Source organism: Mustela erminea, chromosome 1 (genome assembly GCF_009829155.1).
Source record: "Mustela erminea isolate mMusErm1 chromosome 1, mMusErm1.Pri, whole genome shotgun sequence".
NCBI lineage: Eukaryota > Metazoa > Chordata > Mammalia > Carnivora > Mustelidae > Mustela > Mustela erminea.
Window position 1 is genome coordinate 63579887 of NC_045614.1, and position 25088 is coordinate 63604974.

Genomic DNA, 25088 nt, shown 5'->3' on the forward strand with positions numbered 1-25088 from the left:
ACTCAGCTAAAGACTAGCATGCCTGTGAAAGCCTTGACCTCTTGTAGACAGATGCCCAGCAAATACTATCCCATGGGATTATCAATTTTTTATTTCTTAAAGTTACAGCTTCCTCCATGGATTTCTGAGAACATGATGGCTGCTTTTAATACACACGAAAACAACAGTTTCCCTAGACAAAGCACAGTAAGAGTTATCAGAAAAAGACCATTTCCAGACCAGCTGCAAGTCAGCGGGGAGTCGGAGCTGGCTGGGACCCAGCTCTTCACACCCTCACACCCAGAGCTGTGAGTGACTGGCTGAGAAGAGTTGTCTTCTTGCCCCAGAAGGGTCTCCCCTGGGCAAGACAGCAGCCTCTGCCCCTGCCAGCTTTCAGCACTAGCTCAGGAAACAGCACCCTTGCCAGCTTCTCCAGATCCTCAGGGAAAAACCCTGGAGACCCCAAGAGACACTCTCTGGGGCCCCTTAGAGCTCAGGTCTCACATACATGCCATGCCTTCCTGACAGCTTGAGAAATCAGGCTCTGCAGGGAGATAAGAACCAGGAATAAGGTCTGAAAATGCCACTTCCAAAAATCCAGATGGGCAAGTGCAACCACAGTTCCACCTGAAGGCCTGGCACAGGCCTGAAGAACTCAGCAAAGACACCCACCGTGCAGGTTAGGAGAGCGCTCACTGCCATTTCCAGATGTCGCCTCACAAAGACGGGTAGCTGGGGACAGCAGGGCCCATGATCCCACGGTCCCCCTTCTACAGGTTTTACCTTCACGGGGCAGGGGTCTCCCCCTCTGCCCCTCTGAACTGTGCCTGCCCAAGAACAAGCCTATCCCCCATCGGAGCCGACAGCTTAGTTTTTGCCTGGGACATCAAACTAGGACCCCACAATCCCTTCATGTGTCGGATGTGAGTGGCATCTTCATTCCTGAACCTTCTACCTTAGCAGACAAGGCTCTTCGCTGTCTGACAAGGAAAAAGGCAAAGTCGTCAGCCTCTCTGGCAGTCCACTATTAATCCTAACTAATGGATTAATTAATTGATTAATTCACTCCCGACCAGAGGGAGCAGCAGGACCTCATTCCTGGTACCTTGTGAACCACAAGCCATTATTAATCCTGAGCTCACTCTAAGCGCCTCCACTTGTTCTGATACACAAATGTGCCAAGGGTTGGCTTTTCCTTTTCCTTCTACCCTCATCAGATCTTGGTCTAGCCCTTTAAGCCTTAATTCATTGCTCTAAACCTGCACTGTCCAGAACTCTCTGCAATGAGTGTCTTGCGTGCTGTCCGGTGTGATGGCCACCAGCCACAGGTGGAGACTGAGCGCTTAAAACATGGCTCGTATGACTGAGAAACTGAATTCTTGATTTTATGTGGTCATAATTAATTTTTATTTAAATAGCAATCCATCTGGCTAATGGCAATGGCACTGGCAGTGCAGAACCGTCTAGCTCGTTTTAATTCTCAGCCTTAATGTGAGCGGAGAATGTTATGTTCTCCTGGGCCCTGAATGACCTCCTATCTCTCACCGAACGATGCTCTGACAGCCCTAACAGAGCAGAGAGCCGGCGCGTCTTCCATTTCCGAGCACTTGCTCTGCGCCTGAGCACAGCCGTCTGGATGTGTCCCGGGAGATGGGGCAGGAAGCACGTCGCCAGAGAGGAAGCCAGTGCACCCAACCACCTCGGACTCCAGGGCGTCTGGGGCAGAGAGGAAGGCGGCGGGGAGGGGTGTGAAAGAAACCCACTTTGGGGGCTGGACGCTAGCCGGTCTCATTTATTTATATCACAGGGTGTTACAGTTGTCTGCCCCGCAGCTGAAGAACGGGAACGCGTGTAAGCAAAGGGGACAGACATCGGCTTTGTCCGTGTTCCCTGGCACCTACTGCCCTTGCTCAAAGGGAGCAAGAAGACCCGGGCGGGGGGTGGCGGGGAGAGGTACAGGCAAGGAAGCCAGCTCTGGCAGGCAGACACCCTCTGAGTGTTGTCAGAAAAAGACGAAACTGAGTCACGTGCACGCTTGCATCCAAACAGATACAAATGACATCTGTAACACTGTCCAGGATAGTCCAGTCCACCTGGCCACAGTGACAACTCACACCGCCTAGAGGGCAACAACAGAGGGACCAGGAAGAGGGTCTGAGCACCAAATGCTCAGTATGCAACAGTGCAGGAGCTGTGTTCAAGCCCCAGGGTTTATAAAAGCAAGGTCACCCCCTGCTCTTGCTGAAATCTCGAACTTTCTGACCTGTGACAATTTTGGCTGAAAAAAGGCACTGACAGGTATGCTTATGGGATTCAAGAAGAAATGCTGGCTCTCCCGGCAGGATGCACACACATGCTCTGTGAGGTGTACCTGGGTTCCATGTTAATGCCACGGACCACCCCCCCCCCTCCACTCTGCAGAGCCCATGCTGACCCTGCTGCCTGGGCTCTATCCCCGTCCCCGTCAGCACATTCTTCTTGTTCCTTACCCTGCCTACAACAAATCCCTTTACCTGGAAAAAGCAGGAAGCCAACTTATTAAACCACTAATACTGAATTAAGCTAAAGAGTAATTTCCAGAGAAGAAAGACACCAGATACAAGGTTTAATTAACATTTTCTTTCTTTTCAAAGTTTCAGTGTGTTACTTTTCCTTTTCATGTCGATCACTTACTTCCATTCTGACTACATTCGTGATCTTTTTAGTTCCCCTTACGTAGACAGCTAAGCTCCTCTCAGGCATTGGATTAGCCCCTTAGCAAATCACTCAAACTTCAGGGCCTGAATTAATGCATTTCTCTAAAGTACACATGTTAACTTCACTGGCACTTAGTAAATGCATACAAAACACCTCAAAACCTCCCCCTCTCTCTGACCCAGCAATTCTAAGCCCAGGAATTTATTCGAAGGAAATAATTAAGGATGTCCGCAAGGCTTTAGTTACAAGGATGTTTACCCCTGCTGTTGTTTATAATCATGGATAATTGGAAACAACCTACGTGTCCCTCAAGCAGGGCTAAAAGATGCAGGGCCCTGGGACTGCCTGGTAGGAAGAGACTGACAATCAGTCGCTAAGTCAATCAAACAGTCCTTGAGCTAAAATTAGAGTAGAGACATAGAGGGTAGATCCAGACTCCACTGAGCCTACGTCTTGTAAATACAGGGTGACTATGTTTAAGAAAATACAAAATTAGGACTACAAAATTCAGCACAGGGTCTTGGTAGGGGCCCATGTGAGTAAGAGGCCTTTGGTGGAAGTTTCATTAGCTCTGTGGTAAGTCTAATCTTGAGAAAGAGAAAATAAAGAGAAAGGAGGTGAGGCTGGACGTCTACTGCTTCAAGAGCTGCACCTTACAAGTCTGGGCAGTGTATCAGCTGAGAATAACATTCAGGGTCTAAGACAAAAAATATTGGGGGGAAGGGAGGGAAGAGAAAAGGATAAGGAGGAAAATACTTAGAAAAAGCAGCAAGAGCACAGATAGCAAGGACACAGCAAAAACTATAATGAAAATTAAGACAATGTGGGGCAAAAAAAGAAAAAAAGTTGCTTTAAAAAGATTTCCATCGAGTTTGGTCGGCCCCTGGAAAACTGTCGGGACAAGTCCTCAAATGGGAAGACTAACATGCTCAAATGCTCATATTGGGACTGGAGAGGGTACTTCTGAACCAGCACCCTGGCTGTGATGGGTCCCTTTGGGCCCTGGAGATATCTGCCCCACATCTCCACTGGCACCAAGGCCACATACTAGCATTACCTTCCAGTTGCACACCCCGCCTCCCTGGATACCCCGGGTGCCAAGCTGAAGGCCAGTCGGTGGTTTCCTACAATTGCTGAACCTATTCCAGTCACGCAGCTTTTCCTCATCTCCCTTTTGAAACAAAGCAGATTCTACTTTTTTCCTATGTCAAACTCGCTCTTGCCTTTCCCACCTCCCACCCCCAGTTGTTCCCCACTTAGAACAGCTTTGACGTGTGGCCTGTCCAAATCCAGGTGATCGGGTCGTGGCACTTTTCCTGTGAGCTGAGCCACATCATAGAGCCCAGAGGCGCCCTAGCCCGTGCAGCTACAGATCCCACACAGTGCTCCAGCTGCACTGCCTGCCTTTTCCTACAGAGCCCCCCGCCCAGAGAAGCCCTTCTATTCTTGACCCACTCGCCCAACATACTTTATGCCAAGGTCACACAGTCCAGGAGCCCGGGGCGGGGTGGGGGCAGGGATGATTCTGGGATGCGTTCTCCAACCATTCCGGCTGCATTGTCTACCAAATCCAAAGCCCACAGTGAACTCTGAGCAGGCTGGACATGGAAAAGGTGTTCAGCCTGCTTTGCTTTAAAAAGGGGATTTAGCAAGGCAGAAAAAGACAGTGTAGCCTTAAACTCGGCAACTGGGAGAAATGGTAGGGAAGGAGATGTAGAACTGGGCAGGGGCTACACAGGACTTTACAAACTGGTTCTCTTGGAGGCAGTTCTCCTCAACAAAGGATTGCTAATGGGCTGGCCAGTCACAGAGTGTCCCATACCGTACCCACTTCCAGCAATGCTTCACAACTCAGTTCTACAAACTTACCCTTTCCATCAGCCTCTGTTCCATTCAGAGCAGTGACTGTCTCACCCAGCTGCATGATGAGGGCACACATTACAGACCTCGCCTTCCTAACGTGCATCCCCTAAGGACACCCACACTGGTGACCACACAACAAAACCGACTCCAGACTAGTTGTCACCCTGCGCTCACTGGGACATGACCTTGGACAAGGGAACTGTCCACAGCCTAACTCTCTGATGAGGAGGTGACCCTTGTGTGCTGTGGGATTCCCACTTGCCCAGGGAAAGGGTCAAAGAGGGACCAAGCTCATCTCAGAGCTTCTCCTCAGGGGCTGGGGACACAGCCCGTGCCTCTTAGCTGATGGGCCTTAATGGGAAGAACTCCCAAACTTCGGGATGCTTGGGGAGCAACTAGATTCCTTGACGTTACAAAACCACATCCCTCTGTTAAAACTTCAGGTGCTTGTCTCCAGGTCAGAGGACCCAGGTGAAATGAGGCCCAGGCTGTCCCAGAGGTCACGCACCAGGCTTGTCACTCAGGGTCCTGGACCATCCTCCCTTCCAGCATCCTGGACCCTCTCCCCTCACTTCCTCAGGAAGGTATTGTAAGGAAGGAGGAGGCTTCTGGACCACAGTGTGCCCCTCGGGCTGCCTGACACTCACCTCTGGGGAGCTCCACTCCTCCCTACATACACAGCCTGTCCCCCTCAGGTCTCAGGTCTCGGAGTCACTGCACTTCCTCGGCGCCGCGGAACGGAGGGTGGGGTGCCACTAAGAGCTCCCGGACACTGAGGAGTCTGCGTGCCCGGTCTCTTCCGGCCTGGGGCATTCGGCTGAGGGCCCCGGGGGCAGAGGGGCCAAGTTTCTGAGCGAGCGAGAGAGCCAAGTCTCCTCCGGCTGGGAGGCCGAGAGTACCGCTCTCGGGGTTCTCCTCGCGCAGGCCGGGCTGGGACCGCGGGGAAGCGCCCGCCCCGCCGCCTCCAACCCCAGGCGCCCACCGCGACGTCTGCCGGACAGGAGACCGGCGTCCCGCGCCCTGGCCGCCGGTCGTCAGCGGCCGAGCTGCGCGCCGCCGAGACATCCCAATTTCTCCCTCGGGACGGCGGCTTGGAGGAAGCCGGAAAAGGCAGCGGCGGCCGGCGGGGGACCGAGGCGGGGGCGGCGGCCGGGCCGGGGTTGCGGGGGGCACTCACCAGCGCGTGTTGTCGTGGAAGTGCTCCAGCACCGCGTAGCCGAAGAAGGAACCGGCGGGCCCCTGGAAGCGCACGGGGCGCTGCGGGTCGAGGTTGTAGGCGCCCGCGGGCGTCCCCGCGGCCACCAGCGCCAGGAGCAGCGCGCGGAGCCCCCCGGCGCCCCTCCGCGCCGCCGGGCCGCCCATCCCCAGCCGGCCGCCGCCCTCCGCTGTGCCCCGCGAGCAGGGCGCCGAGCGCGCGGGCGCCGGGGCCGCGGGGTCCGACGACGGCCGGGAGGCTCCCAGGGGCGGGAGCTCTGCGCTCCGACGCTGGCTGGAAGCGGCGCCGGCCCGGGGGCGGTAGGCCGAGCGGGCGCGGAAGGCGAGCGCAGGGGCGGCCCGGGGCGGGCGGCGTCCTCAGTCCGGCCGAGAAGTCTGCGCGCTCGGAGCTAGCGGTCCCGGGCCGGGCGGTGCTGGACTGCAGAGAGGCGCGCCCGCGGGGTGGGCGGCCCGGAGGCTGGCGCTGGGACGGCGCGCCGGCGCCCTCTGCCGGCCGCCAGCCCACCCCGTGGACTGCCCGCGCGGACCGCCAGAGTCGTAGACCCGCTGGCGGGGGCGGGGGGGATGGGGAGGAGGGGCGGAGGGAGGAGGGGTGGCCGGGACTGCCGCACCTCCCACCAAGTCCCGGGGCCCCAGCCGGGAGAGGTTTCCAGAATTCTCCCCGCAGCTGCGTGTTTGGCCGCCCTGCAGGGGTCGCGGGGTCTCCCGTTCCCTCTCGGTCTCACACCCACCCCAAGGACCAAAGGAAGCCGGGTTAAGGATTGAGTTTATATTCTAGCGCTGCCTATCTGCAGCCCCTTGACTGGGTTGCGAGCCAACCTAGAGAAGAAGCGCTCAACGATTGCCACCTGGCAATCGTTGATGACAACCAGATCCACGCGGGAGTGAACCCAGCAAGCACCCTTCCCTATTCCACTCACCTGGTCTCCTACAGCATTGATCCACCCCAGCAACATCCCCATCACCTGGGATCCTGTAGGAAGCGCACACCTGTAGGTCCCTCTCCAGATCCGACGAATCAGAAGCTCTGAGGGTTGGCGCCCAGCTGTACGTGGGGAGACAGGTGAAAGTGTGATAAAGTGCACATAATATAAGACTTACCATCTTGACCATCTTTAAGTTTAATGCCATTAAGTACGTGTAGATTGTTGTGCAGCGACCACCACCCATCTCTAGACCTTTTCTGTCTTGCAAAACCGAAACTCTGTATCCATTAAACAATAACTCCCCATTTCTCCCCACCACCAGTCCTTGACAACTGCCATTCTACTTTCAATGAATTGCCCTCCTAAATATTTGGGAGTGGAATAATATGTGGCTGACTTTTTCCACTTAGCACTTAGCACTTAGCTCTTTTTCCACTTTTTCCACAACGCCCTCAAGGTTCATTTATGTTGTAACAGGTATCAGTACTTCCTTTTTTAAGCCTGAATAATACAGTAATACATGTTTCCTTTATCTGTTGATCCCTTTGTGGCCATTTGGGTTGGTTCCACCTTTCGGTTATTGTAAATATGTGAATAATACTGCTATGAATGAATGTATGGGTACATTTACCTGTTAGACATAACTGTCTACAGGTCTTTAGGGTAATTGCCCAGAAATAGGATTACTGGATCATGTGGTAGTTCCCTGTTTAATTTTTTGGGGACCCGCCATAATGTTTTCCACAATTGCTGATCATTTTACATCCCACAAACAGCGCACAAGTCTAACTTCTCTATGTGATCTTAACAATTGTTATTGTCTGGGTGTTTTTTGTTTGTTTGTTTTGGGAAATACATATGTATGTAGTAATCATTCTAATGGGTGTGAAGTGGTATCTCACTGTGTCTTTGATTTGCATTTCCCTAATGATTAGGGGTGTTGAGCATCTTTTCCTGTGCTTGTTGGCCATTTGTATATCTTATGAAGAAATGTCTGCTCAAGTCTTTTGCCCATTTAGCAAAAGACTGTGTTTAACGATGTATGATTTTGATGGGTGCTAAAGTTTGAGAATCATACCATATCAATACCACATTAATACCATATCAATATTGACACACCTTTATTTTCCTCAAGCAACTATGCCCTGCAAACCATTAGAAAGCCTAGTTGTTAATGAACCCATGTTCCAAAAAATCCCTAAGTTACAATAAAGGCTCCCCAAGGAAAACAAAATGAGAGCTCTCCCTCTTTAACCACATGCTCCCAGCTGCTTAAACACATATCAGAATAGACCCATGGTCCCAAGGACCCCAATGATTGCAGGAAAGAGTGAGAGGAAAGAAAGGAACACTATCATTTATTGAGCACCTACTATATACCAAATACTTGACACATATTATTTTATTTCATTCTTTCAACATCCCTTTAAAATAAGTACTGCTATCTCCCATTTTACGGATGAGGAAAGTAAGATGGGGACATGGCAATTAACTACCATAAAACATACAATTTTGAGTAGCTGAATTGGAATTTGAACCTCAGTTCTTTATGGCACAATATTTAGACTTCCCAGCTCGAACAAATAGTTTCCACATCTCAGAAAGTAAGTACCTTTAAAAAAAAAAAAAAAGCCACAAAATTAAACAGAGAAAAAGTTGGTTTTCATCCCATCTCCCCAAGCTTGTTTCTCCATCTGAGGTGCCCAGACTAACCAGTAACACCCCTGGCCACGCAGTCACCTAAGATGAGAACCCAATACAAAATTCTGTATCTATTTGTCTCCCACACCCAGTTCAACCAGTTCTGCTTATTCTAACCCCTCAAGATATTAAACCCATCACCTCGTTCTCGTCTCTACTGCCTAGGCTTTGGGTCAAGCCCTTGTGTCCTTGACCACAGTGTCATAATTATTATGACATTATATTATATAATTGTATATAATATTATATATGTTTATAATAATTATATTTAATATATGGATATAATTATAATTATATAATTATTACAGATCTGTAGTAATGTTCCCCTTGTCATGCTTGTTATAGGTAACTTCTGTTTTTACTTGTCTTGGTAGGAGCTACTAATTTTTTTAAAGATTTAATTTATTTATTTGAGAGAGAGAGAAAGAGAGGGTGTGTGCACGTGTGAAAGAGAGCATAAGCAGTGGAGGGGGCAGAAGGAGAAGGAGAAGATGACTCCCTGCTGAGCAAGGAGCATGATCCCAGGACCCTGGGATCATGACCTAAGGCAGATGCTTAACCCACTCAGTCACCCAGTCACTGCAGGAATTACTAATCTTATTAATCTTTTTAAAGAAACAACTTTTGACTTGGGTGATTGTTTTTTATAACACCTTCCCCTTTTTTACTTTAAGATTTTATTTGATCTCTATTGCTTTCTTTACTATTTCTAATAATTTCTTTGGATTTAATTTGTAATACATTTTTCTAGCTTCTTGAGACAGGTGCTTGGATTTTTTACCTTATTATTTTTCTAATTCTTTTCTAATATATGCATTTTATAATATGTAATATATTCTTTATAATATATATGTGTTTGTATACACATACGCAATAAATTTCCTTGCAACAACTGTTTGAACTTTCCACAAGTTCTGCTGATATATTGTATTGTCGTTATCAATCAGTTCAAAATATTTATTTACTTATTATTTGTTTATTTATTAGAGAGAGAGAAAGAATGTTAAACAGGCTCCATGCCCAGCGCAGAGCCCAATGCAGGGCTTGATCTCACAATCCTGGGAGCATGATCTTACAATCATGACAACATGACTAGAGCTGAAATCAAGAGTTGGACATTAAATGACTGGGCCACCCAGACACTCCCAAAATATTTTCTAATTGCAGTTTAGTTCTCCTTGGTCCATGGAAAATGTGTTCCTTAATTTCCAAGTCATGGGAGATTTTCTTTCTTTTTGTTACTGATTTTTTTATTATTTTTTTTTTACAGATTTGCTTACTTATTTAAAAGAGAGAGAGAGAGAGTGAGTGTGTGTGTGTGAGAGAGAGAGAGAGGGGGTGGGGCAGAGGGAGAGGGAGAGAAGCTCAAGCAGCCTCCCCACTGAGTGAGGAGCCCCACTCAGGGCTCCATCCCACAACCCTGAGATCATGACCTGAGCTGAAATCAAGAGTCAGACACTTAACCCACTGAGCCATCCAGGGTGCTTTGTTACTGATTTCTTAATTCCATTATGGTCATAGAACATACTCTGTATGTTTTTTGTTTTTTGTTTTTTTTAATTTTTTTTAAAATTTATTTGACAGACAGAGATCACAAGTAGGCAGAGAGGCAGGCAGAGAGAGAGGAAGGAAAGCAGACTCCCTGCTGAGCAGAGAGCCCAATGCGGGGCTCGATCCCAGGACCCTGGGATCATGACCTGAGCCGAAAGCAGAGGCTTTAACCCACTGAGCCACCCGGGCGCCCCTACTCTGTATGTTTTCAACCCTTTGAAATTCTTTGAGATATGGGTTATGACCCAGCATACGGTCAATTTTGGTGAATTTTTCATGTGCACTTGAAAAGAATCTAGGGGCACCTGGCTGGCTCTGTCAATGGAGCATGAGACTCTTGATCTCCGCATTGTGAGTTCGAGTCCCACATAAGGTATGGAGATTACTTAAAAATAAATTCTTGAAAAAGAGAATGTAGAACACGTTGTTAGAACTATTGTTCTCTATATATCAGTTAGGTCAAGTTTGTGAATCATGTGGCTCAAAATTTATATATCCTTATTGATATTTTGTTTGCATATTCTGTAAGTGACTCAAGGAGATAAATTAAAAATCTCCATCTACAATGGTGAATTTGACTATTTCTAATTAAGTTCTGTCAGTTCTTTCTTACGTAATTGAGGGCTTGTTTTAGATACAAATTTAAGATTCATACTGAATTGGCTTTTTTATTGTCAATGAAGTTTGACCACACTGTTGTGATTTCCCCACCTGTGCTCTCTTGTTCTTACCTTTTCCCTCCACAACAGAAACTACATAATGGTTTGAAACCTCTTGTTGCCTCCCCACTCCTGCAGGTTGGAGCCAGGACTCCTTAACAAGACTGAAAGCAGGGTGGGGGGGTCTCTACCCTTATTTCCAGCCCCATCCAGTGCCCCCACCTGCCTCACTGCCATGAACCCTCCAAAGCTTTGACGCTCAACTTCTGTCTGTTCCCTAAACACACCCATCAGAGGTTTTCAGACCTCGGTGCCTTCTCCAAGGTGTTCGTTCTTCCTGAAATGTCCCACCCTCTTATCCAACTGGCAGAATCCCACCGATCCTAATATTCTGGTCCAGTTCTTGTCCCACCCTTTATGGGACCCTTCCTCTGCCCCTTTCTCCTCTGAGCTCCCACAGCAGTGTTCACATGCCTGCATCTCAACACTTATAATATCATATTTTAATCATATTTTTGGCTCTCTGTTTCTTCTAGACTGTAAGATTCTCTACATAAAAAAAGAATATCTTAGTTATCTTTGTATTGCCAAGGCCCAGCTCAGTGCTGGCCATAGGTAGATAATTAAACACTGTTGAAAGAATGAACTGCTTAAAGAAAAGCAAGCTGAGTAAAAAGAGAAAGCCCTTCGGGACACCTACATGGCTCAGTCAGTTGAGCATCAACTCTTGATTCCAACTCAGGACATGATCTCATGATTATCTCTCATGAGATCAAACGCCTATAAAGCCCGGCATTGGACTCCATGCTTGAGGGCGTCTGCTACTCTCTCTCCCTCTTTCTCTGCCCATCTCTCCACTCTAACATTCTCTCTCTCTCTCTCTCTCTCTCAAACAAATAAAGAAGACCTTTTTAAAAAATAGATAAAACCCTTTGGGAGAGACTCTGAAGGAGAGTTTTTTGTTTGTTTGTTTGTTTGTTTTGTTTTGTTTTTTTTAACAGATAGAGATCACAGGTAGGCAGAGAGAGAGAGAGAAAGAGAGAGAGAGAGAAGGAAGCAGGTTCCCTGCCGAGCAGAGAGCCCGATGTGGGGCTCGATCCCAGGACCCTGGAACCATGACCTGAGCCGAACGCAGAGGCCTTAACCCACTGAGCCACCCAGGCGCCCCCTGAAGGAGAGTTTTAACTTTCTCTGAGTTTTGGTTGTGAGGATAAAAATGACATTTCTACTTTTAGGAAACAAAACCCAAGTTGCCATTGATTGCCAGTAAATTTCCAATATCAATACTTCCCATTTTCCTAACTTACAGAGCTTAGAATTATCAGAGCATTACCTTAAAAAATAAATAAATGAAACTGTGTTTCCCGGTCTCTCTTGCAGAAAAGGGAGGCTATGTAACAGTGTCTGGCCAATGAGATACAAATGTACTTTGTGAGAGGTGGGGCTTCTGGAAAGATTTTTTTAAAGAGGAGCCGACTCAAATGGCCTATGGCTTTCACCCTGTGGCCTTCTCTCTTGCCTGCATCGCAGGCAGAGGTCACAGCCGGAGATGCAGCAACCATCTTCAGAACCACCTTAAAGGAAAGACCATAAGATTGCAGAGAGCTCAGTTCCAGCATCCCCCAGCTGCCACCCTTGAGCTGGGCTGCCTTCCTCAGGACTTCTTATTATATAAGAATTAAACACCAATTCATAGGAGTCACTACTTCTGAGGATTTGGTTATTTGTAGCTAACTCAACACTAGAATGAACAGTTCCCAGACCAGATGCCCCTAACCTAGGGTTCACACAGCTCTACATGTAGTTCAGAGGTTCTGAGAGCCCTGTGGTTAGCAGAATAATGTCCCTCATGCCCCCACACACAAATATGTTGACATCTTTATCCCCAAAAAGTGTGGATATGTTTCCTTACATGGCAAAGGGGAGTTTGCAGACATGCTTCCAGTTAAGGATTTGAGAGAGCAAGATTTTCCTGGATTATCTGCAAGGGCCTGATCTAATCATTTGAATACTTCTAAGTAGAGAACCTTTCCTGGAAGTCAAATAAAAAGATGTGACCATTCAAATAAGGACAGGGGTATGCTACATTGCTGGCTTTGAAAATGGAAGCAGGGGTCCACGAACTAAGAAATGTGGGCTGGAAGCTGGAAGAGGTGAAAATGGGTTGTTCCCCCAGAGCATCCAGAAAGAATAGTAGCCCAGCAACACCTCAAAGATAGTCTGGTGAGACCTGTGTCAGATTTCAGACCTCAAAACTGTAAGATAGTAATTGTGTTGTTTTAAGCCACTGAGTTTGTGGTACTGTGTTATAGCAGCAATAGAAAACTAATACACCCAGTGAAATTGTATGCAAAAGGGTATGTGTGGGTGTGTGGAGGTGTGTGTTGGTATGTGTGTTTCTTAAGGAAAGATCCATAAATTTCAAAAAATTCCTAAAATGGAATATAGCCTAAACTTCCATTTATAAAATAAGTCCTGAGGATGTCGTGGACAGCATGGTGACTGTTGCTCCTAATATTTTATTGAGTCGGGGACAGGTGGGGCTTGGTAGGGAGAGATAAGTAGGTAGGGAGAGATAAGTCACTATGTGACTAGGTTTACATGGGGGCTATGGGATCAAAAATCCCAGAAATGCTAAGGCTTAAGGAAACCAAAGATAAGAGAAGAAACCAGACCACCCTTCCCTGGGCATCAGAGGTGGGGTCTTTTGATGGCAGTCACGGGGTGACTCACAAAGAATGACCAGACCCCAAAGAAGAAGTAAGCCATTAAAGATGTTATCACCAGTCCTTACTCAAACCAAGACAGCACAAGAATGATAAGGCCACAAGCTCCCTGGTCAGTTCTAAAGAAAAGACTGTGGGTGGAGGCCCACCTTGGCCACCCATTTGGGACCCCTCTCACTCTTGAGAGCTTTTTCTGTATCCCTGCTTAATGAAATTCCATCTCCTTGCTCACTCTCCTTTGTCCATGAGATTCATTCTTCAACTCCATGAGATAAGAGCCTGGCTCTCCTGCTTCACTATTGTATATTTGAAAGCTGCTGAGAGGGTAAATCTTCAAAGTTCTCATCACAACAAAAAATATCTGTAACCCCGTGTCAACTAGACTTATTGGGGTGATCATTTCACAATATATACAAATACCAAATCATTATGTTATATACTTGAAGCTAATATATTATGACAATTATACTTCAGTTTAAAAGAAAGGCACAGTAGTTGTGGTTTTTAAGATGTTATTTATTTGAGAGAAGAGAGAGACAGCACAAATGGGGCCCTGAAGGAAAGAATGCAGCTGAGCAGGGAGCCCGATACGGGGCTCGTCCCAGGACCCCGAGATCATGACTTGAGCCGAAGGCAAATGCTTAACTGACTGACCCATTCAGTCCCCCCAAGGTACTTTTTAGAAGGTCAGAAACCACTGATCTAAACCACACTGATTTCAACCTCTATAAACTAAATTTTTAAAAAATTGTAGCAGTAGTCATCCACAAAACACCACTTCCCAAGCCTCTTTGCACATCAGACCCCCCAAGCAACTATTGAAAAAAGCAGATTTACAAATACTACTGAGTCCAGTCTAGAGGTGAGGCCCAGGAATCTGCATTTCAAATACCTCTCAGAAGATTTACCAAGTAGCCAGGTTTGGGAAGCAAGATCCTACAAGAGATTCAGAATTCTGCTGAATTCTGAACGTGTGACTCCATCATAGGACAGGAGAAAAAAAACAGAATTTGGCTTCACATGTTGAGGATTTAAATCTCAGGTTTGACCAGCTGTAATCTTCGTAGGTCAATGAAGCAGGCAAGCTAATAAATGAATAACCTCTGGATGGGCTTCTTGGGACATTATTGTCTAACTGTAAAGTCTTAACATTTGTTATTCATATAATCTGACATCAAGCATGAGCTCAATTTCCTGGTTGCCAGAACAAGCTTTCCTACAGAGACTTGATCTGAAGGATGAGTCTGTAGGATGACTATTGGGGGACAGAATGTTTCAAACCTGGCCATACAGAATGCAGATATTTGCTACATGGGGGTGTGTCTCTGGGAAAGTGGAAACTCTTGTCAAATTTTCCAAGTGAAATGACAACTGGCTGCTCTTCCTTCCTTTTTACCCTCTCACTTCAAGAACTGATCTGTGAAAACTTCTCCGTTCACTCTGGTGGTTACAAACTGAACAACAAATGATCAGCTTACCTATCATTAGCTTTTTCCACACTCTGCCATCAATTTCTCTAAGGCAAACTTGGCTTCCTCCCAGAGCTTCAGAAAACTTGAGAACATCCATATCACAACAATGCAAAAACAAACAAACAAACAAAACAAACAAACAAAAATGGTTTGCCCTCACTCCCTCCCTGATCCAGACACAGAGGAATAATGTACTGATATGATTAAACGTCCCAATGGAAACATCGATTTCTCCTAAACTTTGAAAAGTCGGAAGATTTATGGGTCTATTTTTCCTCTTCTTTTCTCTTCCATTTTTTTTCTTATAAATTCATTATTTCCTAACTGTGTAAATACTAGATCTAAAGTTAGGTACTTTTTTGTAGGCTTTTACTACAAGCTAACGGACTCAGTAATCTCCACATTTGGAATATGATTTTTTTCATTACAAAACCTTCAATTATGACAAAAAATACACATAGTTCTTCTAGTTGAAAAGAAAAGTCAAGTATTTTCAGGCCCTATCTTGAGCCATACCTTTGCCCAGGATCTCTTTTCCTGGAATGAACTCCCTGGTCTCTGATGGGAAATACTGATTCCTTCCTGCTGGAGTGATCCAAACAGGACTCTGGAGCATCTCCCTCGGCCCCTCCTGGTGAGCGTTCACACTTCTGGTGTACCTTAGCAAGGTGCTAAGAGGATGGGGAGGTCCAGTCCGCAGCAGGGATTACGGGTGCTGTTTTGCAAAGTGCTGATGGGAGTGCAGACAATGAGCAGGACAGACCCTGCTGTAAGCTGATGGTACAGCCAGCCCTAAAGCAGGTGCATTTACTATGCCTCTAACACTGCACCAAGCATTTCACTGACCCTTTAATCTCACTTAAACCACATAGTGATCCAATTAGGAAGATGCCAGCTAAGGCTTGATCTCAATTACCAAACTGCTGGGGTATGTTTCTGAATTCAGTTTTTTTTTTCCAGAGTTTATAAGATATATAGCCTAATCACCATATGTTATACACCTAGCACATAAATCAAACATATAATTAAGCAGCAAAATGTATGAATCACACTGTGATTGGCAGAATAGTGGCCCCAAGGATGCCTTAGTCTCCAAAACCTGTGAATATCTTACTTTCTGCAAAAGGGACTTTGCAGAAGTGATTAAGTTCAGGATTTTTTAAAAAGTTTTATTTATTTATTTATTAGAGAGAGAGAGCACAATGAAGTGGGAAGGGGAGAGGGAAAAGCCAACTCCATGCTGAGCAGGGAACCCGAGATGGAACTCGATTCCAGGAACATGAGCTGAGCCAAAGGCAAACATTTAACTGACTGAGCCACCCAGGTGCCCTAAGTTCAGGATATTGAGATGGAGAGGATCTCTATATTATCCAGGTGGGCCCAGTATAATCCCAAGGGTCTTTTTTTTTTTTTAAAAGATTTTATTTATTTATTTGACAGAGAGAGATCACAAGTAGGCAGAGAGGCAGGCAGAGAGAGAGAGAGGAGGAAGCAGACTCCCTGCTGAGCAGAGAGCCTGATGCGGGACTCGATCCCAGGACCCTGAGATCATGACCTGAGCCGAAGGCAGCGGCTTAACCCACTGAGCCACCCAGGCGCCCCCCCAAGGGTCTTTTTAAGAGAAAGAAGGAGAGGCAGAGCCCAAGAATATGATGGGGTCACAGAAGCAGTGGGTGGGATGATGGGGCCACCAGCCCAGGGAAGCAGGCAGCCTTAGAAGCTGGAAAAGAGGGCAGAGAAATGAGTCTCCCTTCGAGATTCCAGATGGAAGGCAGCCTTGCTGACTCGTTTACACTTCTGACCTCCCAAACTGTAAGATTATAAATCTGTATTGTGGTAAGCCACTAGATTTGTAGTAATTTGTTACAGAAGCAACAAGAAACTGATATACTGTAGTAATGTATCATTTGGGGTGAGGTTTTGCCACCAAATTATTTTTGAGAAACTTTCAGTTTTCTGAGGTTTTTTTTTTTTTTTTTAAACATTTTAGGATTGAAAATCTGCTTTCCCACCCCATCCTCATTTTACACATGGGAAATATGAGGCAGAAAGAAGTTAGGGAAAATATAGATATTAGTGACACTCTTAAAAGTTTTCTATTAAACAAGAAATTCTCTGTAAATATGAGCTAGTTCCCATTTATTATTTTGACAAATATTTGGGTACATTCTATGTGTAAGACACTGTGCAAGGCTCTGGGTATTTAAGAATGAACAAAATACTAAAAGTGTATTCTCTCATCGAGCTTACTTTCTACTGATAAACAGTAAATAAAGTATATAAGTAATTATAGAAAGGGTATCAGACAGTGTTAAGTTTTATGGAAAAAAATAAAGCAGGGAAGAGATAGTGGAGGCAAGAGTAGCAATTTTAAAGATTTTATTTATTTATTTGACAGAGATCACAAGCAGGCAGAGAGGCAGGCAGAGAGAGAGAGGGAAGCAGGCTCCCTGCTGAGCAGAGAGCCCAATGCGGGACTCGATCCCAGGACCCTGAGATCATGACCTGAGCTGAAAGCAGTGGCTTAACCCACTGAGCAACCCAGGTGCCCAAGAGTAGCAATTTTAAATCAGATGGTCTGGAAGAAGCCATTAAGAAGGGATATTTTACGATGTCTATTTTAGTTATTCTTATTATAATAAGATATATATATATAGGCAGGCCAAGAAAGGATTTTGTATATTTCTCAGTAATTCTTCTTCCCTGCTTAGAATTCACCAGTCTTCCCACCTCTGAAGATTGGTATCTTTTCTCAGTTCTAGAAAGGTCTCAGTTATTATTCTTTGAATGTGACCCCTTTGGTTTTATGTATTCTCTTCTTCTGGAACTTTAACTTGCTATATTTGTTTTAGGCCTTCTTTCTCTATCATCCATGGGTATAAGCCTCATGTTCACCATCTTTTTGACCTTTAGGCTACATTCTGATTAATTTCCTTAGCTGTGTTTTCCAGATCACTCATTCTCTCTTCAGTATAATCCATTGTTTTACCAGTCCTTTGAATTTGTAATTTTCATTATAACATTCTATTAAACTTAGGCATTCAAAAAAAAGAATAAATTAAATTAAGTTAATAAAAGTTAAAGTTCTCATGGTCCTTCTTTGAAAAACTGCCTAACCAGTTTGATGGTGTCTTGCTCCTTAATTGTTCTTCCAACATCTTCCTTCATTTCCTTAAATAAATTAAATGTGTTGATTAATATTCTGTTTCTGACTATTCTATATCTGCATTCCGTACATTTGCTTCTGCAGTCTGCTTATTCTCTCTCATGGTGGCTTGTTTCCTTGTGCATTATGTAATCTTTGCTTTTAAGCTCATGTTCCTTGGAAATTTATCTTTGTTTGGAATATCTTCCTCCATGAATGGTTTATGTTTGCTCCTGTGAGTTGCCCGGGGTGCTGCTGCTTCACCACTACTTTAACCTAAATTTCTGCGGGGATTTTTTTTCTGCTACATGAGGCATAGCACAGGCTATGATTCACTGTGTTCAGGGGATAGTTTTTCCTCTTCTTTTTTTCATTCCACCAAGAGCCAAGGGGACCGAGACAGGAAAGACTTCCTATAATCCCTGTTTGTGAGCAGGTGTTATCCTAGTTTACCCACCAAAGGGGTTCAGCTTCATTTGAGGTCTCCAAATTGACTACACAGAGGCTTGGGTTCCAGTCTTGGCTTGCTGTCCCTGGCATGTGTGAGAGCCACTTAAATCCAGATATACTCAGGGTGAATGCTGACACCAGCACTCACTTTTTCCCCTATATTAGATTTTTTTTTATTATTTCTGGCCTCTGAACATTTATTTCTTGCCAGCTTAGCAGACCATTATTCATTTTTATATATTGTTCAGAAATTTTAGGTGTTTGGTACCAGGAAAGACTCCCAGATATCTACCATTTATCCTACCATATTGCCAGAAAGGAAACCTCACTAATTTTTAAGTCACTAAAGAATAATTTAATAATAAATGAGTAACAATAATGACCTAATCATGTTTTTGAAACTTTTTTTTTTAATGAGGTCTCATGTTATTTCAAATCCTTAAAGAGGAGCCAGGATAAATGTAGGGCCCTGGAATTTGAGGGTCAGTACAGTGTAAAGACTGGCTTTTGCCACTCGGGCAAGATGCTCTGGAATGAAATGACTTACTTGGCATCTTTGGTCTTTAGTGCCACAAGATCAGCTGTAACAAGAGCAGGATATTTACCAGAGGACAGAAGAGGTTGACAGGTAAAGGCTTTTATGTGTGTGGTTGTTTACTTTGTTGCACAAATGTATTTGAATTATTCATTCATTAGTTTCAACTTTTTCAAACAGGAAAAAGAGTAAAAAACAAGCTTTGCTTCCACTCCTTTCCTGCAAGCCTGCTGTTTCTAGAGACAACCACTGCAAACAGTTTCTCAGGGTACTTCTAGAACTATTCTGTGCCCCTTCAAGGAAAAGGCCTTTTTACTGGCACTTAGCACATCCCACATATTGTGTTGTGCCTTGTCTTTTTAAAATGTAGCAATATGTTAGAAACATTCCATACTGATGTGATTTGTTTTTCTTTTCTTTTTTTTTTTAAGTTTTTATTTATTTATTTGACAGACAGAGATCACAAGTAGGCAGAGAGGCAGGCAGAGAGAGAGAGAGGAAAGCAGCTTCCCTGCTGAGCAGAGAGCCCGATGCGGGACTCGATCCCAGGACCCTGTGATCACGACCCGAGCCGAAGGCAGAGGCCCAACCCACTGAGCCACCCAGGCGCCCCTGTGATTTATTTTTCTAATGGCTGCGTAGATTGCCATCATATGGATGAAATACAATTGATTTAAGCAACCTCTCCTCTACCAGCAGGTGGACATTGATGACTTCAGACATACTATGGCTGGAAACATTCAGGCATGTAGATCCTTTGCCCATAGGTAAGTATTTGTGTAGAACAAACTCCTAAAGGTAAAGTCCTTCAACAGGGGGAGTGTATGTTTTAATTGTTATGGATGTTATCAAATCACCAGGCCAACAAAACAAGCCCAGTGGAATCCAGTGAAAATACCTGCTTCTGAAGGCTCTTCTGAAATCTCCTTCATATATTCTTACTCTTTTACTGTGTTAACAGCTTCTGCAGTTAATTGAATTCATCAAAAAGCCTCTATATGAATGTGTAGTATGTATTATGCCTATTATTCAACATAAGAATATCTCTTCATAGATGTGTAACTGGGAAATTGCATTTAAATTAATATGTAAAAGTAATAATGTTTTATTTTTTAAATACTTTATGATTTTAATACCTTACTGATTGCCAGTCAATTGAAAGTGGTTCCTCAGACAATAAATCTAAGTCTACATACTTCCTTTTCCCCACTCCACTTCTACTTGGCGCCACAAATGAACCTCAGATATTAACAATCTGCTTGTATTATAAAATCCTATCCTCCCTAGCAGTCACCTCTTAGGAATTTATCAGGAAAAAAATAATTGGATATATGATTTTTAAATGTCTGGGGGCACCTAGGTGGCTCAGGAAGTTAAGCCTCTGCCTTTGGCTCAGGTCATGATCCCAGGGTCCTGGGATCGAGCCCTGTATCAGGCTCCCTGTGCAGCAAGGAGTCTGCCTCTCCCTCTCCCTCTCCCTCTCCATCTCCCTACCCCCTGCTCATGCTTTCTTTCTTGCTCTCTCTCTCCCTCCCTGGCTGTCCCTTACTTTTTCTCTCTCAATTAATAAAATCTTTTTCTAAAAAAAGATTTTTACATGTTTGGATAAAGATTTTCATGGCAGTTTAGGGGCGCCTGGGTGGCTCAGTAGATTAAGCATCCCCTGCTTGGGTTTCAGCTCAGGTCATGATCTCAGGGCCCTAGGATCCTGATCCACATCAGGCTCTGTGTGGAGTCTGCTTGAGATCCTCTCTCTCCCCCTCTCTCTGCCCCTCCCCCTACTCCCTAGTTCAAGTACTCTCACTCCCCCTGCAAAAGCAAAACAAACAAACAAAAAAACCTCGAAATCATTTGTTTCAAAGCTGTCACCTTAATCCCAGCTCAATGGCTATGAGGACTTGAAGGCTGAGGATGTGCACACGTGTGCGTGTGTGCATGCGCGTGCGTGTGTTCACACATGGGAGGACACCTATTCTGTCACACACACTCTTGTCTCTTTGCCTACCCCTCTAGTGTTGGAGTGGAGTGGAGGTGAGGGAGCATGAAAAGGAATCCCATGGCTTGACTGCCTGGGAGAGCTGGTGTTTGCTGCCCACTTTCTGTTGGTAACAACACTTTCACAGCAAGACAGCACACTCACTGCAGACTGGACAGATGGGTGGGACCCCAGGACACCCTGATGTTGAGCTGCTTAATCCCAAGCAGCCCTGCAGGCACTGTCAATTCCCTGTGAGACCTGGCTCTGTTGTCACCCAGCTGGTGGCTTCACTCCACAGTGTCTGATGTGCCCACGCGACAGTGGTCTCCCATGAGCCCCTGTTGCACCTTCCGACTGCCCTCTGCCACCCAACCTGGATCCAGCAAGGTAACAGAGACACCCATAAGTCTCTGGGGATGGAGCCTCAGAGGGGCGATTACTGCCCTCTACTGTGGCTGCTCTACTTTCCAGTGCGTTCCCATTCCTTCCCTACCATTGCCCTCAGCTCGAACCTGGTTACTGAGCATAAGGGACAGGACACCAGCCCCTCCTACTTATAGTCACCGAGAAATTTTATGACCAGTTATATCGAGGGCACCTTCCATAGATTTGAGGGGGAAAACCCAGTAAGCATCCCTCCCTCAGTCCTCCCCCAAGGGAACAGTAAGAAAAGAAGAAATCATCTTCATGGACATTGCACCCCCTCCCAGAGCCCCCCACCAAATGTAAGATCCGCAGAGTTTACCGTGCCTAGATCTTGGGGCACGTGGCATCTCCTGCTAACAGTCAGGTCCTCCTTGGAGTTAGTCCTAAAGAACTTGATTTGGTTCTTCAAAGAGCACAGGCTTTATTCTTGCCGTCATCTGGTTGACCGCACTCACACAAGCCTGTAACAAAAGGATAGCAGACAACTGCACATACTGACAAGGAAAGACATCCAGAGTCCACGAAGGGGAAAACTCAGGCTCCTTAACACCTTTCCAGCGTGATCTGAAATATGTAATTTTCAGATATCTAAATGTATACCTGCACATCAAAAGAGGCCTGGAAGTTTATGTCAGCTGTTAGTAACGGGTATGGCGGAGATTGTGGGCTGTTTTTGCTGATCCATCTACCTACTTGTCCTTTCAAACTATTTGAATTATCTAAGAGAGCCAGCGTGGATGTAGAAGAATATGCCCAAAGGCCAAATTTACTAGTCAAAAGAGAAAGTCTGTAAGAGACAGAAAAGCGGATTAGAAGCCGTGCATGTGAAACAGTCACTCCCTCAGATAAGAAAGAAACTTGAGGGGCGCCTGAGTGGCTCAGTGAATTAAAGCCTCTGCCTTCAGCCCAGGCCCTGATCCCAGGGTCCTGGGATAGAGCCCCACATTGGGCTCTCTGCTCAGCAGGGAGCCTGCTTCCCCTCCCCCCTTTCTCTCTCTGCCAGCCTCTCTGCCTACTTGTGATCTCTGTCTGTCAGATAAATAAAATAAAATCTCTTTTTTTAATAAAAAAAAGAGAGAAGGATACTTGACCTTCATGCAATAGGGAACAAAAGTGGAGCCAGAGGCAGCCCTCATTGCCTAACCATTGAAGAGCCCCTGCTATGTACAGGGCAGGCATATTGAGGGGCTGACAGCCGCTTTCCATGAAGGGGTTTGGCCAGAAGCGGTGAGGAGGAGACCGGCCAGCATGCAGAAGAAAGTGGTCAAAGCCAGATGTGTCCTTACAGTATGTTCAAGGGAGGGAGAGAGAAATAAGAAGGGGCTAGATCATTCGCACACCAGATAATCATTCTCTAAATGACTGATACCTCGCTAAATGCACTTCTTAGTGTCAGTTCTTCAAACCTCGCCTGGCCTTATTTTTTATACAAGACAAACGACACTTCCACATGGTTTTTAAATTCAGAAAGTTCAGGGGAAGGGCAATTACTATCGCAAACCTTCAACTGTAATAGCAGGCAGAGACTGAAGCAAATACTTTCCCACTGAAGTATTTCATAAGCCAAAAGTCCAACTGTTATTACTGGGTGCAACATTTCCAACCTGCTTCCATGCTCAAAAAAATTACTTTTCCAGACATCCAAATTTAGTGAAACGGCTTCACGCAGCCATCAATGTTCGAAGACTTCTGTATGCCATCGCGCCAAGTTTTTAAAACATTTCTCACCTGAACTGAACTATCAAAACTAACATGACACTTGTCGAAACATAAAAATGTTTAAATGATGATATTCCAAAGAGGCAGTTTAGGGTGAAGAGTGAAGGCTCTGGAGCTTGTCATCCCAGTGCAGTGGGCCGTCCGGGGTCTTCGTCAGCTGGGGCCACCATGACAGCGTACCACAGACCGGGTGGCTGCAACAACAGAAACGGGTTTCCTCACAGTTCTGGAGCGTGGAGGTCCAATCTCAAAGTGCCAGAAGGGTTGTTACCTGGTGAGAGTTCTCCCCTCAGGGGGCAGACAGACGCTCTCTCCCTGGGTGCTCTTATGACCTCTTCCCGGTGCTCATGTGCGGAGAGCAAGCTCACAGGCATCCCCTCTCTGAAGGACACGAATGACTTTGGACCCACCTTTACCTCATTTCACCTTCATTACTTCCTTGCTCCAAACACAGCCACACAGGGGTTAGGACTTCAACAGAAGAATTTGGGGGGACACGTATATTCAGTCCATAACCTCAGGTATGTGACCTTGAGAAATTATTTAACCCCTCAAAGCTGCAGTTTGTAAAAAGGAGATCATTCTCAGAGGTTTGTTGTGAAGATTAAATGAGATAAGTCACAAAAAGGCCATTACAGAGTATCTGGCCCAGGGGAAGAAACTGATACACATTACAAAATTTAATACTATTATTACTGTGCTATTTATTTCACTCTTAACAACATGTATTTTTGTTTGGAGTAAAAGACAAAAAATTCAAAGTATTCTTAAAGTGGCTTCATTTTTTAAAAAAGATTTATTTATTTTAGAGAGCACGGGTGCATGTGCAGGTTAGGGGAAGGGGAGGAGGAGAGGGAGAGAATCTCAAGCAGACTCCCCGCCGAGCGTGGAGCCTATGTGCGGCTCAAGCTCGTGACCCATGAGATCATGACCTGAGACAAAACCAAGAGTCAGCCCTGAACCCTTCAACTGCCTGAGCCACATAGGTGTCCCTAGGTGACCTGAGTGACTCATTTGAAGTGAGTTATCCTAGAGCCTCCTTTGGCTTAAAAGGTCAAGACCTCATGCTCCCAGTGCTTCTGGGGCACCTCGTGAAGAGCAAGGAAGTAAATGACCTCTGAAAAGCCATGACCTCATCCCGCTTGTCAGTGGCCCAAACCAGCTGGGCTCCTTTCTCAGGGATCCCTCTATAATCAATTTGGTGAGTTGTCCAAGCCACATCTCACCAGTTTCCAGATGTGAACTGTCATCAGAAACTTCTGAAATGCTTTCCTTAGTGATTTTCTCAAGTTCCCACCCACCCACTGTTTTCCTGGTTTAAATGAAGTGGGGTGGTAAGTTGTGGCCCTTGGTGTGTATGTGTGTGTGTGTGTGTGTGTGAGAGAGAGAGAGAGAGAGAGATCATTTGGTTGTGATGGGACATCCACAAACTGTCCAGAATTGCCCATAAAGAAGTTGGCTAAAAACCAGTGCAGGTGTCTAAAAACAAGGAATGGAGACTTGGGAGTGAGGAAGGGGGTGGGTGAAACTTCCAGAGAAATAGGAGGGCACTTGTAGCCCCTTCTGTGTCTTCTTTCAGGCAGCCTCAGCTTACCCCAAACTCTAGGTGGCTGCAAATGTCTTCAGGGAAAGGCAGGTTGTTGGACAAGGATTCTAGTCCTTGTTTTCAGAGCCTAGGACTTCATGCTAGAAGTGCCTACAGCTGCAAAATAGACATGTTCTATCTTCTGAATGCATCAATTTTTTCAGCGATGTGAAGGGGGAAATATGTAGTTAGGCTGGGACAATCCATAGCGGAACCCTATGACAGGAAACTGTCATAAAAGCAAGGTGATCAGCCCAGGCACAGCAGTGGGGTCAGCAGAGAACAGTGACTCTGAGTTCACGATGTGAGATGGCCATCCTTCCTAGAAGCAGGCTTACTCCCTGGACTAGCGCTGGGAGACTATGTCTTCATGGTGACACCACCCCATGTATGCATTTACTCAGTGAGCCCTTCAGGCAATGAGCACCTGTATGACAGGACCTGTGCCATGCACTGGAGAC

At 45.8% G+C, this 25088-nt stretch overlaps 1 protein-coding gene across 1 annotated transcript in view; it reads right to left on the minus strand.

The window, feature by feature from the left end:
• Window positions 1–6194, minus strand: part of ITGA9 (integrin subunit alpha 9) — a 327258-nt gene extending 321064 nt beyond the window's left edge. Inside the window, exon 1 of the mRNA XM_032354270.1 lies at window positions 5717–6194. Within this exon, the coding sequence (XP_032210161.1) occupies window positions 5717–5901 (185 nt within the window). The 5' untranslated portion in view covers window positions 5902–6194. The remainder of the gene's footprint in view (window positions 1–5716) is intronic.
• Between the last annotated feature and the right edge of the window lie 18894 nt (window positions 6195–25088).